The 15,344-nt window shown below is 33.1% G+C and overlaps 1 protein-coding gene across 1 annotated transcript; it reads left to right on the top strand.

Annotated features, from left to right (window-relative positions):
• The first annotated feature begins 12,329 nt into the window (after positions 1-12,329).
• On the top strand, positions 12,330-14,074 carry LOC18438985 (putative glutathione S-transferase). The gene is made up of 2 exons (XM_006849159.4): positions 12,330-12,653; positions 13,528-14,074. Exons 1-2 carry the CDS (start codon positions 12,333-12,335, stop codon positions 13,885-13,887), a joined length of 681 nt encoding a protein of 226 aa, XP_006849222.1. The 5' UTR covers positions 12,330-12,332; the 3' UTR covers positions 13,888-14,074.
• The last annotated feature ends 1,270 nt before the right edge of the window (positions 14,075-15,344 follow it).

Here is a 15,344-nt window from a genome sequence, read left to right as displayed (position 1 = left end):
GGTCATGTTCTCCATTCTTTGCTACGTTTTATACATAGAAACCCTAAAATTTGTCTTTCCAAAATATTAAGTCTGAAAATATGTGGTATTGAGGTGGCTTCATATTTAACAACCCATGGTCAAACGCTGTGGCATTGACCATGGTCAAACACGTGGCATTGATGTCCTTTACTCTCAAAAATTGACACCCTCTCTCTCTCTCTCTCTCTCTCTAAATTCAGTCTCTCTATCTCGTCTCACTTGACAATTGAAATGATACCATTTACGTCATGGATGATCATGCTGTCCGTTTACGTCATGGATGACGTCACAGTTGATGGTACACATTGAAGACTTGCATAGTGCAGTGTGCCACGTCATTGGTGTTTTTATTCTCCTTTTATTATGTGGAAAATGTTAGTAAAAGGTTTAAAGTTTCAGACTAAGAAAGAGTTTATATACACGGGTACTTTAAACAATCTAATTAAGGCCCACATCTAAATTTTAGCATAATATGTAATTTTGATGTAAAAAACTCTTAGGATTATCTCAAAATCTATTTTCACATCTAATTATAATATTTAAAACTTAAAAAATGGTTAAAATCAAGTAGATCTATAAACATATGAAAATCTTCAAAATGGACGGTCTAGATAATGTGTTACAAGATGTACTATTTCTAAGACTTTAAATATCTTCTTCTTCTCCTTATTTTCACATTCATATATCTCAATGTCGAGATAATCAATTAAGGGATTTTTCAACATTAAAATAACCTTTTCCAATGGATTTTAAGTGCATCTTGAATTCTACATTTTAAAGTTGCAAGCTTATATAAACGTTTTCCTATATATAATTCATTAAGTTTATATGGCGTGTGATTTGAATATGGTTGAGGCCTAAATAATAAAAATAAGGCGCATCTTTAAATAGTATCAAAAGATATTTCATTACTAAAAATCTTTGTAGTAGCCTCAAAATTTATTTTCATCTCTAATTATCAAATTTAAAGCTTAAAAATAGTGTAGATCAAATAAATCTATGAACCTTTGAAATTCTTGAGAGTTGATGGTCCAAAGCATGTATTACAAGGTATATTACTTTCAAGACTTGAAATCCATTTTTTTCTCAAGTTCATACATCTTGAGGTCGAGATGATCGATTTGAGGATTTTCGGTTATCGAAACAACCTCTTCTTTTAGGTGTGCCTTAATTTGATTGTTTAGGACCTCACCGTAATATAAATGTTTTCCTTTTATATAATATAAAAGCAAAATACACTTTCATAATATAAAAGTAAAATGCACTTTCAAAACCAAAAAAAAAAAAGTGATTATAAAGCTAGAAAGCTCTGTAATTGTTCATCTAAGCTTCGTATGTATAGATATTGAACAAAATGGATTTCAAGACGAAAAAATAATGTATTTTGTCATATATTATATGGATCTTTCATTTTAAGATTTTCAAGTTTTTATATATGTACTCGAGATGCAAATATTTTGATCTTAAATTTGGCAAAAAGGGATAAAATATATTTTCATACCATTTTAAGTCTTTTCATCATCGAAACTGCATCCTGCGAGGTGCATCACACTTTAATTGTTAATGGTTGACACCTTATATGCGTAGGGTTCTCGGGAACCCCTTGCTTACAGAACTAGGTATCCCAAATACCGGGATCCCACCCAAGAACATGTATACAATGGGCTGAATGTAAAATAGATTAATACAACTATAAATCATGTACAATAAATATAAAAAAAACTATAATCGCACAATAATAGAGCATAATTTAAGTGGTTTACCCCGTCGGGCTACGTCTACAGCTATAGCAAATAGAAATCCACTATCAAAATCAAGATTACAATTTTGGACTATAAAAGATATACATCTATCTAAACACCCAAAAACAAAAAGAGCAAATTAAGTATGGACACTATTGTGGGTGGTCAATTACCAAATGGGCACTCATTTGTCCGAAATTACGAGCACAACCTCTTACCCCCTATGGAATTTTTTTTTTCTCTAAGTGGCACCCCTGTCCGGCAATACCAACACCAGATAAGGTTTTATTCTTTCCCAAGTTCTTTCCAATACTATCCAGCAATCTCATTGCCAGGTAGTAGCTCTCATTTGTTAAAAATAAAAAAACAAAAATCAATTTCTCTCTTAAAAAAAAACCCAAATCACCTCTACTCCTCATTATCATTGTCTCCACTCCTCTAGCTATCTCTTTGTATACATATCCCCCCCTCTCTCTATATATCTCTTTCTCTCTCTGTTGTTTCAATTTTGTAAGAAGAAAAGATGCGCAGTAGTTGCATTGACATGGTTGAGAGCTCCACTAATTCAAGGAGAAACTGGCCTGGATTGTAATTGACAGTGATGATACCTCCAAAGGCCCTCTACTATAAGATGGGGCTTCTGGGTTACAGGGAATCGGGAGCAGCATGAGTGCAATGGTCGATTACAAGGCTAGCTTGTGCTATGGCATTGAGGCAAAGCCATGCAAGCTGCCTTTGTCCCAGTACAAGGAGCTTTATTTCCTACCTCACAGCCTTTATCCCCTCATCATGCTTCTTCCTTTTAAAAGCTAAACGATTATATTTCTATTGAGAGAGACTGGAACATGGCATTAGAGAGAGAAAAAGAGTAGAGTTTGGCTTTGAAAATTCGAAGCAAGTTATGCGACTCTTGTCTAAGAAAGGGGGATGTTGGGTATATAGCTTTTCAAGACCTGAATACCAATAGTCTCTCATTCAGTGGGCGTGATTGAGATATAAAATCTGGGTGTTTTGCTAATATACCTCAACTATTTGAGTCTCTAAGTTTTATGTTCGAGAAAGAAATTTCTCAAGGAGGTGTGAGGGTCACCTCCTAGTCAGGATCTTGTTTATATTAGCCTCACGATTATTGCAATTAGCCTAGGCTTGGAGTATCCAATCGAGTACAATAGAAACCGAGTATTTTTATGAGTAACGACCTTATATGAGATGGTCATGACTTATGGGACATAAGTCGTATCCTGACACGAAACTATTCCATGGCATGTTCACTAATGTTCGCATGGGAAGCCACTCTTCTAAATCCATTTCTGAGTTTGGAAGAGTCGGTGCACATGTGCTTTGAGAGGACCCTTGTGCTTGTGTTAGAATATGTCCCACAACGGTTCACTTGTAATCCATTGAGAGCCAGATGATGGGAAGCTCTAGCTCAGTGACTTTGATGTGACCAATTATGTATCCCTATTATAGACTCTGGAGCATAGGTCCATTAGGTCAGCTTGAGACAACGGCGGAACGTCATTTGGGACTAGCCAAATAGAGTACTCCGATGCCTAGAGTCAAGGCGATGAGATTTTACTTACCTTTTGTTCAATTAATTATGATGAAAAATGATTTATAAATATTTATTGTGAATTTTAGAGAATTTTTTGAAATTTTTTTGTTGACAGAAATGTACTTTTAATATTTGTTTAGACCTAATTCTATTTTAGGACTGTCATGTGGCACACTCGAGTAGGGTGGAACCCCTGGCCCCACCACAAAATCGATGCCCAACTAGGCACTAATCCTAAGGTGAGGGATGTGGATGACATATATTATTTTGTTATGTTGTTATATTGTTATTGGATTTGTTATATTATGTTATAACCATAGGAACATTTTTGCCACATGTTTATTTGATTCACACCAGTGCCTTTTTAGTATGTGTGAGGTCCATTTTAATTTAATTTAAATATTGAATCCAAAATGAAATTGAAATTTGAATTTGAATTTCAGAAATATATTCACGCATGTGTGAAGAGGACATTAAGTTCATTGTGGTTGGTTTGAAATATTAGATCTATAAGGTAATTGGATTTCATAAATGTGTATTTCTCCGCATGTGTGATTTTTGCCATTTGCTTTATTGTCCATTGTCCTTGATGGATCTCTATACTATTTGATTATTTAAAACTAAGGGCTTTTATGTAAGGGCAAGTTGGATTCACTTGGAATAAAAATATGAACCTAAAGACCTTACTAAGGGTTTCGATAGGTGTCTCATATGCCTTTCGATAGGTGCATCAAAGGTGTTGTTGTTATCCAATCATACATGCTATGTGTGTGTATGTGTGTGTGTGTGTGTGTGTATGTGTATGTGTGTGTATGTATATATATATATATATCAAGTCTCCCTAATTGACACCAACGGGTAAAATCTCCTTGTGCTTTAGGACCCCACAGTAGCAACAAAAATGTGCTAAACTATTAGCAAGAGTAGAAACTGCAGCGGTTAAAAAATTGCATCCTTCCAAATAGGAGCTAGCTAATCCATGGGTGTACCATGAAGTTACAAAGGTTGCACCTGTGAACCACCCTCCTAAAGCAAAATAGGCACAAGGAAAAAGCAATAGACCAAACCAACCTACAAAAACGAAGCGGTCCCTCCATAGCCAGTCATCCATAATATCAAATAAATCAGTTTCCTCTTTGGAAAACCTACCAAGGGCTATAGTCATAGTGATCCTCATATTCAACTACTGCAACCATTTTCAAACACCTCATATCATTATGATTAAAGAAAGAGTATATGATGGTTCGATCATTTATATATGGACGATTACTCGCCCACTGTCCCTTTCAAAATATCGGGTTTCGAAGATATAGATCCCACAGGACAAACCAACCTAGGTAAATGCATGCTATCCCGATTTAATTATTGATTCCTATTCCTACATCTGATCCATGAATTGTCTTATGCCTCATCAATCAGATGAAATTTATTAAAAAACTAGCCAGGAGCAAGTGATCCCTTGTCTCGCTACCAGTTTCTTCTCAAATCCTATCTCCCTGTTCCATCAAACGAATGATTCTTGGATTTCAGCATTTTTGAACCATGAAATGCTTGGCTTCCATTTGGGTCGTAGATGTAACCAACTCGCTATTAAAGATATCGCAGAAAGAAGTAATAGAAAAAGAGCTCCAGTATAAAGATCTTCATTGGTGCGCAAGCCAATTGTATACCACCACTGATAGAGACCAGAATAAGCGATATTCACCGGACCGAGAGCACCCCGTCAAGTAAAGGCTTCTACAACTGGTTGACCAAAATGTGCATCCCAAATTGCATGAGCAATAGGTCTTACATGTAAAGGGTCTTGTACCCATGACTCAAAATTTCCTTGCCAAGCCACATGAAACAGATTCTCGGAAGTCCACAGGAAGATTATTGCTAATTGCCTGAACTGAAAAGCAAACATATTCTGATAAAGACCTTTCTCAGTGATATCATCATGACTCTCAAAGTCATGTGCAGTGGCAATACCAAACAAAATACAACGAGTAGTGGGGTCCTAAGCTAAGCCTTGGCTAAACCTTGGAAATCTTAATGCCAAAATACCTTTCAAATCCTCCTAGCCATTATCCTACTGCAATAATTCTTGTTAAGAAGAATGCCCATTTTGTGGCAATTCCACCCAGAAGGTAATAACTTACTCCTACAGCACGTCCTTAGACATCGCTCAAGGCTTTAGGCTGAGTAGCAGGAGCACCTTTTAATTTGTTATGAGCCTAAACGATGGATTCAATAAGTTCTTGCCAATAACCACGGCTGCTGAATAGAAACATTAAACTGAAGGCCCAAACAAAATGAGCACCTAGAAAAAACAAATTAAAAAACTGTCAAGGAGCAAGTGATCCCTTGTCTCGTTGCCAATTTCTTCTTAGATCCTATCTCCCTGTTCCATCAAACGAATGATTCTTGGATTTCAGCATTTTTGAACCACAAAATGCTTGGCTTCCATTTGGGTCGTAGATGTAACCAACCCGCTATTAAAGATATCGCACAAAGAAATAATAGAAAAAGAGCTCCAGTATAAAGATCTTCATTGGTGCGCAAGCCGATTGTATACCACTACCGATAGAGACCGGAATAAGCGATATTCACCGGACCGAGAGCACCCCCTCAAGTAAAGGCTTCTACAACTGGTTGACCAAAATGTGGATCCCAAATTGCATGAGCAATAGGTCTTACATGTAAAGGGTCCTGTACCCATGACTCAATATTTCCTTGCCAAGCCACATGAAACAGATTCTCGGAAGTCCACAGAAAGATTATTGCTAACTACCCGAACTGAGAAGCAAAAATATTCTGATAAAGGCCTTCCTCAGTGATATCATCATGACTCTCGAAGTCATGTGCGGTGGCAATACGAAACATAATACGACAAGTAGTGGGGGTCCTAAGCTAAGCCTTGGCTAAACCTTGGAAATCGTAATGCCATAATGCCTTTCAAATCCTCCTAGCCATTATCCTACTGCAATAATTCTTGCTAAGAAGAATGCCCATTTTGTGACAATTCCACCCAGAAGGTAATGGGTTAGTCCTACAGCACATCCTTAGACAATGCTCAAGGCTCTAGGCTAAGTAGCAGGAGCAACTTTTAATTTGTTATGAGCCCAAACGATGGATTCAATAAGTTCTTGCTAATAACCGTGGCTGCTGAATAGAAACATTAAACTGAAGGCCCAAACAAAATGAGCACCTAGGAAAAACAGGCCATATGCGGATAATGAAGCACCATAAGAGTGGATCACCTGAGAGGCCTATGCCTATAGAAAATCCCATAGTCATCCGTTTTATATATATATATATATATATATATATATATATATATATATATATATAGAAAAAAGCTGGGGTTAGCTCGCTACATTCTTTGAACATATGAGCCCAACGACCTAGATTGAATCTGGGCCGATCTAACAATCACGGATGTCTGCTAATGCTTGAATTTTATTTTATTTTTTACAAATCCAAACCACTTGAAATTTTAGGTGTGTGTCCTTCTCATCAAGGCACACCTAATAAAAATATAAAAGAAATTATTTGTAAAAATAATTTGACCAAAATACCCCCCGAGTTGTTTCAAGGGTATTTTGATCAATTTATTTCATGTAAAATATTTTTTTGATATTTTTCGAAGATTCACCTTTTTTTTATGAACACACGGCTAAAATATCAAGTGATTTAGATTTGTAAAAAGAATAAAAAATTCAAACACTACTGGACATTCATGATCATTAGATCGGCCCAGATTCAATCTGGGCCATTGAGCTCATATATTCATATGAACTAGTGGGCTTACCCTAGCTTTTTCCATATATATATATATATATATATATATATATATACTTCTTTAAGTCTCAAACCTTACCTTCTTGGAAATTTGGATCTCGCTTGAGTTGAGTAAAGAGAGAAAACCTTGAGACCTCCACATACTACCCATTTCCCTTTGGGAATTTCCATCCTCCATTGATGATCTTTGAAGCTTGATGGTGGTTATTCAGACCATAAGATCAAACTTATCTCATACCATGATTAAGGTATTATTTCTTTAAGTTGTTTTATATTACAGATTATTTTATCCTTGATCAAAGGTTCTTAGAAATTTAATTTACAGTCATGTTTTAGCTTCCGTAGACCTCCATTTTGATATTATCTTCATGTCATTCTTACAAAATGTGATCCCTTACTTACTTATGTGTTTTGTGCATTGATAAACCTTTGATTATACATAGTTTCCTTTGATCTACCTTGTACGAATTCTCTTGAGCATTTCTAAGTCTTGTTATTCAAATTCCTGAGATATTTAGAGCCTCTTAGAAGTGTATTTGGTCATTTAAAGTGGGAACTTTTGCATAAAAAATTGTTGTGGTGGACCGATGGACCACCACAAGTAGTTTTGCTTTATCTTGCTCCATATTGATTTTATTTGCTCAATTCTTCTTGCAAACCTTTTTAAATCAATTTTATGGATTCTAAAAAGTTATTTTAAAAGTATAAGAACTTCCTAATTAGATTAGACACCCTTGAGATTATAAACCACTCTTACAACTATTCATTGGGACAAAACTAAGTCCCTAAAAACTTGAATTTGTGGCCTAGGCACAAGAGGTTCGAATCATAGCTTTCTACATATTTATATGCATGTTTATTTACTATATTTACAATTATTCAATGATTCATGGTTAAAGAGATTGTGTATGTTAAGTGAAAAATAGAATCGTACTTCTAATCTTGTAGTATAAGCTTTAATGATATATTTTATTGTTTATGTGAATTAAAATCGTATTCGATTATTATAATCAAGTGTATAATGTGTACGAGACATTGTGATATATGATGAGGATGAAGAAAGAAGATGGATTTATCATATAATTTTGATATAATGAAGAATTGTAAGTGCAAGTCATGTAATATGTCGTCTAAATGTATATTGTGAATATTCTGACATTGTATCTACTATATATATTAAGTGAGAAGACCTGCACTATTTTTATGATATGTGTCCCTTTCCCTATTTTTTCTCTTTAAAAAAGAGTTCAATTGTTACCAAAAGTTCTCACCTCCTTAAAACTCTCCGACAATATCTCTCCGAAACGGTTGCACGCATTGTCTCTCTTTTCAAAAATTTCAAAGCCAAAGGTTCCTACCTCCTTAAATTTAACATCAAGTGTAATATTTTTCTTCTCTCATTTCTTTCTCCCCTCAATCATCTACTCCTTAAATCTCTCTAACTCTATCCTTAAATATCTCTTTCTTTATCACGCTATAAATCTCTCCCCTTCTACTCTTTTCCTTCACTTTGTCTCTCTCCATGCACCCTCTCTCTCTTTTTTTCTCAAATCTTTGTTACAACATCTATCGTTTTCACTTCTAAAATCTTTTTCTCCATTTTCTATCTTATTTAATTTTCTCTATCATATTTTCTCTTATTCTAATTTTGACATGTTTTTTTGCTAGATTGTGATTTACGGCCAATATACCAATTAATCATAGATCTCTAGACGCTGTCAAATTTTGAACATCTTTTTAAAATTTTAGGTAACAAAATAATTTTCTTTTATTTATTGTAGTTTGGTACTATATTTATTTATGTCGTTTTCTTTATAACATCATTATATTTTATTTATTAAATATGTACATTTAATTTATTGTGTGGATAGAAATAAAGAAGAATATCATTTGGCTTGAGTAATTATGGTTCAGTAATTTGAATAATGATAATTTCTAATTGTTGTAGTTTTATACCAGCTAATCGCAGATATCTGGACACTGTCAAATTTTAAACATCCTTTTAAAATATTAGGTAACAAAATGAGTTTGTTTTATTTATTGTATTTTTTGTACTATATTTATTTGTGTTGTTTTTCATTAATTTAATTATATTCCATTTAATAAATTTTTATAACTAATTTATTGTGTGATTAATAAATAAAAAAGAATATACCAGTTAATCATAGATCTCTGGACGCTGTCAAATTTTGAATACCCTTTTAAAATTTTAGATAACAAAATGAGTTTCTTTAATTTATTATAGTCTGGTACTATATTTATTTGTGTCATTTTCTATTTAACCTCATTATATTATTTTTTAAAAATATATAAATTTAATTTATTGTGTGGATTAGAAATAAAGAAGAACACGTGGTTGAGTAATTTGATTAATGATAATCATTTTTTCTAATTGTTGTATGATTGGTTTGGTTTTATATTGTTGTGGTTTTTTATTAGTTAATCATAGTCTCTGGATGCTATCAAATTTAAAATACCCTTTTAAAATGTTAAGTAACGAAATGAGTTTCTTTTATTTATTGTAGTTTAGTATCATATTTATTTGTGATGTTTGCCATTTAACCTAACTATATTTTATTTATTAAATTTATAAATCTAATTTATTGTGTGGATCAGAAATACAAAAGAATATCGTTTGTCTTGATTAAATGTGGTTGAGTAATTTGAATAATGGTAATTTATGTTTATTTTCATAATTATATTATTGTATACGATTATGACAATTATATATTTTAATTAATTGATCTACAAAATATCATTTGACTTGAGTAATTGTGGTTGAATAATTTAAATAATGATAATAGTATTTCCTAATTGTTGTGTTTATTCTCGTAACTAATAGTATTGTATACAATAATGACAATTATATATTTTAACTAATTGATTAGCATAATATTAATTTGATTATAATAATTAATTATAATAATATAATGACACTTACATAAATAATGTATTAGCGTCGTTTATTAGAAATAAACGAATTATATATATTAAAAATATATGCCTTACAATTAATATAAGGAATTAATGAATATAATATATTAAAATGAAAACTTATATTCATAATAATTAACATGGTTATAGATATTGAAATGCATAAATTTAAACTTATATTAGCAACTCGGGGTATTTTGGATATTTGGTTATTTTATTTTCCAAACCACTATCATTTGGGTTTTTTTTTATCTTTTTCTTATAAAAAAAAGAGAAACTAGGATTTTTTTTGCAACGTACTCGAGCCTAGTGGCTCAAATTATCGAAATTCCCTCCATATTCAGAATTTCCAATCTTGAAACATAGGTAATTTTAAAAAAATTGTCCATTTTTCGAGAAGGTAATTTTATCAAGGGTGACGTTTGTATACGGTGCCTCTTTATACTATGGAAGTAAAGCGCACGTTTAAAAGTTTTATGGAGATATAGTTTCGGTGTCAAAAATTGTGGTAGTTTGAAAATCTTATTGATTCTTAATCATGAAATTTAAAATTTTAAAAATGGTACAAAGCGAGCAATTCATAAATACGTAAAATCTTAAGAATAAACAGTCTAGATAATTTGTTATATAATGAACTAAATTGTAGGACTTAAAAAATATTATTATTTGTTTATTTACGCCATACATCTTGAGGTTGTCATAATCAATTCAAATATTTGCCAACTTCAGAACATTTTTGCCTACTGAATTTTTTGATATGCACCTTACATCTATAATATAAAGTTGTAACATTATATAAACTTTTTTTTTTAAACTCTATATTGGTAAATAAGATCATTGAGCCCTTTTAATGATTTAACAAAATAATTTAACTGCTTTAACAATTATTAGCTCTTTTTATCTCATCTCTCTCAAGTAGGGGTAACTTTAAGTTGAGGGGGAGTAAGGGTGATATGCACGGATAACTTCGTATTCTACCAACTATTTTGTGGAATACAAAACAAAATGAGATTGCTTTGTTATATAAAATAGGGAAGATAAAATACGAAATCCCTAACTTCTAGAAAAATTAAAAAGAAATAATAACTTGAACGTAAACAATGAATTTCCCAAAAGTGCTCGATACGCACAATCACAAAACTTGGGACGCAATTAATCTCTACATGGGGTTATTTAGTATCTTTCAATCCTTGGAAACTCACTCTCGAGTTGTTGGTGAGGACGCATAAATGTAGTGAGGCTACGAAAACATGGCCCCATAAAATAAAAAGAGCACATATTATGCTCCAATGCGAGCATATTATATATTTACTCCCTCAAGCAATATACTTTAGATTTTTTTGTACTTAGAAATTTTGGGTTCAATGTAATCATAAATAGATGATTATTTAATAATAAATAAATAAATTTGGAGTTCTTGAACATCTAGATCATTCCCCTAAAAATTAAATGGTTATGGTACAATCCTGGGATACTATTTTTTACGTACATAGAGAGATTTAATTATGTTCTTTTTTTTGCGGTCAGTTGTTATGTTCTAGAGACCGCATCCCCAAAATTTGGGTTCCAAATGATCTTCCTAGAGTAAGTTTTGCCTGAAGGAGTATATAGATAGTATACTCCTACAAGAATTGGTAAAATAAACATTACTAACAATCTTCCTCTCATATCGTGCCTAGGACCAGCAATACTATAAGTAAAAATAAAACCCAAAAGAACTCCTACACTTGCAAGAGTATACTATCCAATTACTCCCTCGGGAAAAATTTATATATGAATATCATTTAGATCCCAAATTTTGGAGATGTGATCTCTAGAACCCAGCAACCAGCTCAAAGGAAAAAACTAAAATAAAATAAAAAATAAAAAAATCTCACTCTCTATGTGCCTAAAAAATGGCATCTCAAGTTCATGTTGAAGCCATCCAAATTTTGGAGGGAATTATCTAGATGATCAAGAATTCGAAGTCCAATTTTATCATCTAGTATAATTAGATGGATCCCAATTTTTCAGATCACATAAAAACCAGCCAAGTAAGTGTCTTGGCAGAAATAGTACACATACAGTATGCTCCTGAGGGAGCGTAGTACGTGCACTCAAAATAGAAAAAGAAAGCTAAAAGGTCAAGGATTGACTTCAAAGAACATAGAACCGAGGCGGCAAAAGCACAGGTTCTGGAGTTGTAAATTTTTAATCAACATTTTCTTTAAAAAAAAAGAGAGGGAGCACATCCACACAGAAGTTTCGAGGCCCTAAAAATTTCTATAAAAAGGGGGGCAAAGTAGTATTGCTAACTCATGGCGTCCAAAGAGCAAAGAGTGAGGTTGTTGGGAAGTTTTCGTAGCCCATTTGTTCACAGGGTACAACTCGCCCTCAAACTGAAGGGAATTGAATACGAATACATAGAAGAAGATCTAAAAAATAAGAGTCCTCTTCTCTTGAAGGCAAACCCTGTGCACAAGAAGATCCCCGTGCTCATTCATGGTGACAAACCTGTTTGTGAATCGGTGGTGATATTAGAATACATAGAGGAAACCTGGCCGGAAAATCCTATTTTGCCCAAGGATCCCTATGACAGGGCTCAAGCTCGATTCTGGGCCAAGTTCATCGATGAGAAGGTAATATTTGTAATTCATTCTTATGCGATATATTGAAGGTCTTAAGACTCTTCAATCTTGACATGCAAGTTTCTAGATTGAATTTGTGGATTAGATTAGTACCAAGTATTTTCTCTTAATGAGTAGGTCTCAACCATGAGGTTGCTGTTACATATTGCCAATAAAAATGAAAAAGTGAGAGAAAGAATTATCAAAGATGCATCCTAGGTATTATGAAGGGCTGTTTTTGTTTTGGGCAAGCTTTCTATGCTCCCCTACCGCATAAAACTTATATGCTTTATTCTAATAAAAGAAAGCAACAAAAATACCCCTGAGAAGATGGCACGTACCAAATTTCATACTCATACAATTTGTATTAAAAAATTAAAAATGAAATGCTCTAAGGTGTTGGATGTAGGATCAAACGGTCTCACTTGATTAAAATTGGATGGCTGGAGGGTAAGAGAGGCATAGATAGTCTATGTTGTAGGGGAAGAATAGAAACCATTCCCTTTTTGGTTTATGATACACATATTAATCATCTCGACATCAAGATGCATAGATATGAGAAAAAAAAAAAGAAAAAAATATATAAAAAGGTGCAACCTTTCGGAGGGCCAAATATCCTCAAATATACAGTTGTTCGGAGGGCCAACAACCATTTTGGGCCATTTGAATGACCATAAAATTCTCAAATTCTTTGATTAATGGAAAAAGTATATAAAAACGTGCAACTTTTTTTTATTTTTTAAAGATGAGGTTGTAGTAATCTACACTTTTTCTTTATTTGGAGTAGATATATAGATTTGACAGTATCTTAAAAAGCATCACTTGTTGACCACCAAGCTAATCTGATTGACTTTGGGGATCCATTTGATAAACTGTGTCCAAACAGGTTTTGCTTGCCTGCTGGACTGCATACAGCACACAAGGGGTGCAACAGGCAAAGGCACTCGAGGAATTTCAAGAGAGCCTGAAAACCCTAGAAAGAGGGCTCAAGGGGAAGTTTTTCGGTGGAGAAAATATTGGATTTTTAGACATAGTAGCAAATTTTCTAAGCTTGTGGATGGGAGTTCTAGGGGAAGCTGCAAATATAGAGCATTATGATGCTGAGAAGACCCCACTTATTCATTCTTGGATTCAACAGATGAGTAGCAATGAGGTTGTGAAGGAGAGCCTTCCCTCTCGTGATAAGCTTCTTGCCAACTTCAAAGTTCGCCGTGAGGCCTTACTTGCTCCCCCAACTTCCTCCTAATCAAAGGAAAATGGTTTTAGTTAATTGTGTTATTTGGAGTTTTAAAATGTATTAGGTACGATAAAGGTTTGAGGTTTTCTCATAAAAGCAAGAAAAGGTAAAATCTTTCTTGTCTTATGTTTAAATAATGTAGGCCCCTAGCCGCATTATCTTTGAGCTTTTTTTAATGATATTAAATTGTGGTGCACTTTTGAGTTGCTTCTTTCATATGCACATTTACTATTGAGGAAGCACAAAAGAATAAACACGAGCTTGACTTCCAAATTTATTTTTAGATCTTTATCTAACTTTCTCTATCTCAAAGAAAGTACCTCTCTTTTTTTCTCTTTCTCTTTCTTTCTTTCTATATATATATATATATATATATATATATATATAGAAATGATCTTATAATACCTTCCTCCACTCATGCGTGTAGGACTCCAAAGGATCACTATTAAATTTGGTACGGATCTATAGAAAAGACAAGTCATACACCCATGTAATAACTTTTTTAGAGATCCATGTCAATTTTAATGGTGATCATTTGGGGTCCTACACACATGAACGAGAGAGGGTCCTATTATATATATATATATATATATATATATATATTTATATTGTTAATAAAATAAAAATTTGCTAGTTTCTTCTCTTCACAAAACATTATGGTTGTTCCTCTCCCTCCCTCTATTTATACAAATTCGAGGTTATGATTATAACAAGTATTTTAAATTTCACTAATCCAAATTGGGAATTATTAGCCTAGTTGAAATAAGGAATTGAACGGATTTTGACAGATTCACACCCAATTGCGTTAGAGAAGTCGGTGCGTTGTTAGGGAAGCGGGTGATCCAAATTGATTGAGTGATACTAGTTTACACCTATTTTTATATTTTTATTTTCAAAATTAAAATTCTAATTTAGTGTTTTTGAGGACTAATCCTTACAATAGAGGATTAGACAGATTCTCACATCTAGATCACCAAGTCATTGATCTAGATTAGATTTTTAAAAGGCCGGTTCGCCCCAACAATTCTAATCCCCCCAGTCATCACCAATTTTATATTTTTATTATTTTTCATTTCATTATTTTCAAAATTCAAATTATTGTTCATCTTTTATTGGGCCCTATTTAACACCGGAGAATTGGTTTGGTTCTTCGATCTGCTGATCCAAACTAGATTTTGGGAATGCTGGTTTGCCTGGGAGATCTAGTATTTGAAACACTAATTATAACAACAATGTATCCATAAAAATTACCAAAGTCTTTGGATAAGACGATAAGAAAATGAATGATAAATAAATAACTAAACAAACAATAGAGAAAATAACTTCATGAGATCATTCAACTCAAACACGGCATGTCGACTTAAAGAAATGCAAATTAATCAAAAATATTATAACAGTTATGGTCAAGGTTTAAATATTCAGGACTCATGACTTGGCCCTTGTTAGAGGCAAGTAACTCAGGAGAG

Source organism: Amborella trichopoda, chromosome 9, assembly GCF_054954075.1.
Source record: "Amborella trichopoda isolate Santa Cruz 75 chromosome 9, AtrichopodaSantaCruz75HAP2 v2.0, whole genome shotgun sequence".
Classification (NCBI taxonomy): domain Eukaryota; kingdom Viridiplantae; phylum Streptophyta; class Magnoliopsida; order Amborellales; family Amborellaceae; genus Amborella; species Amborella trichopoda.
The sequence above is the reverse complement of the archived record's forward strand: the minus strand, read 5'-3'. Positions and strand labels throughout refer to the sequence as shown.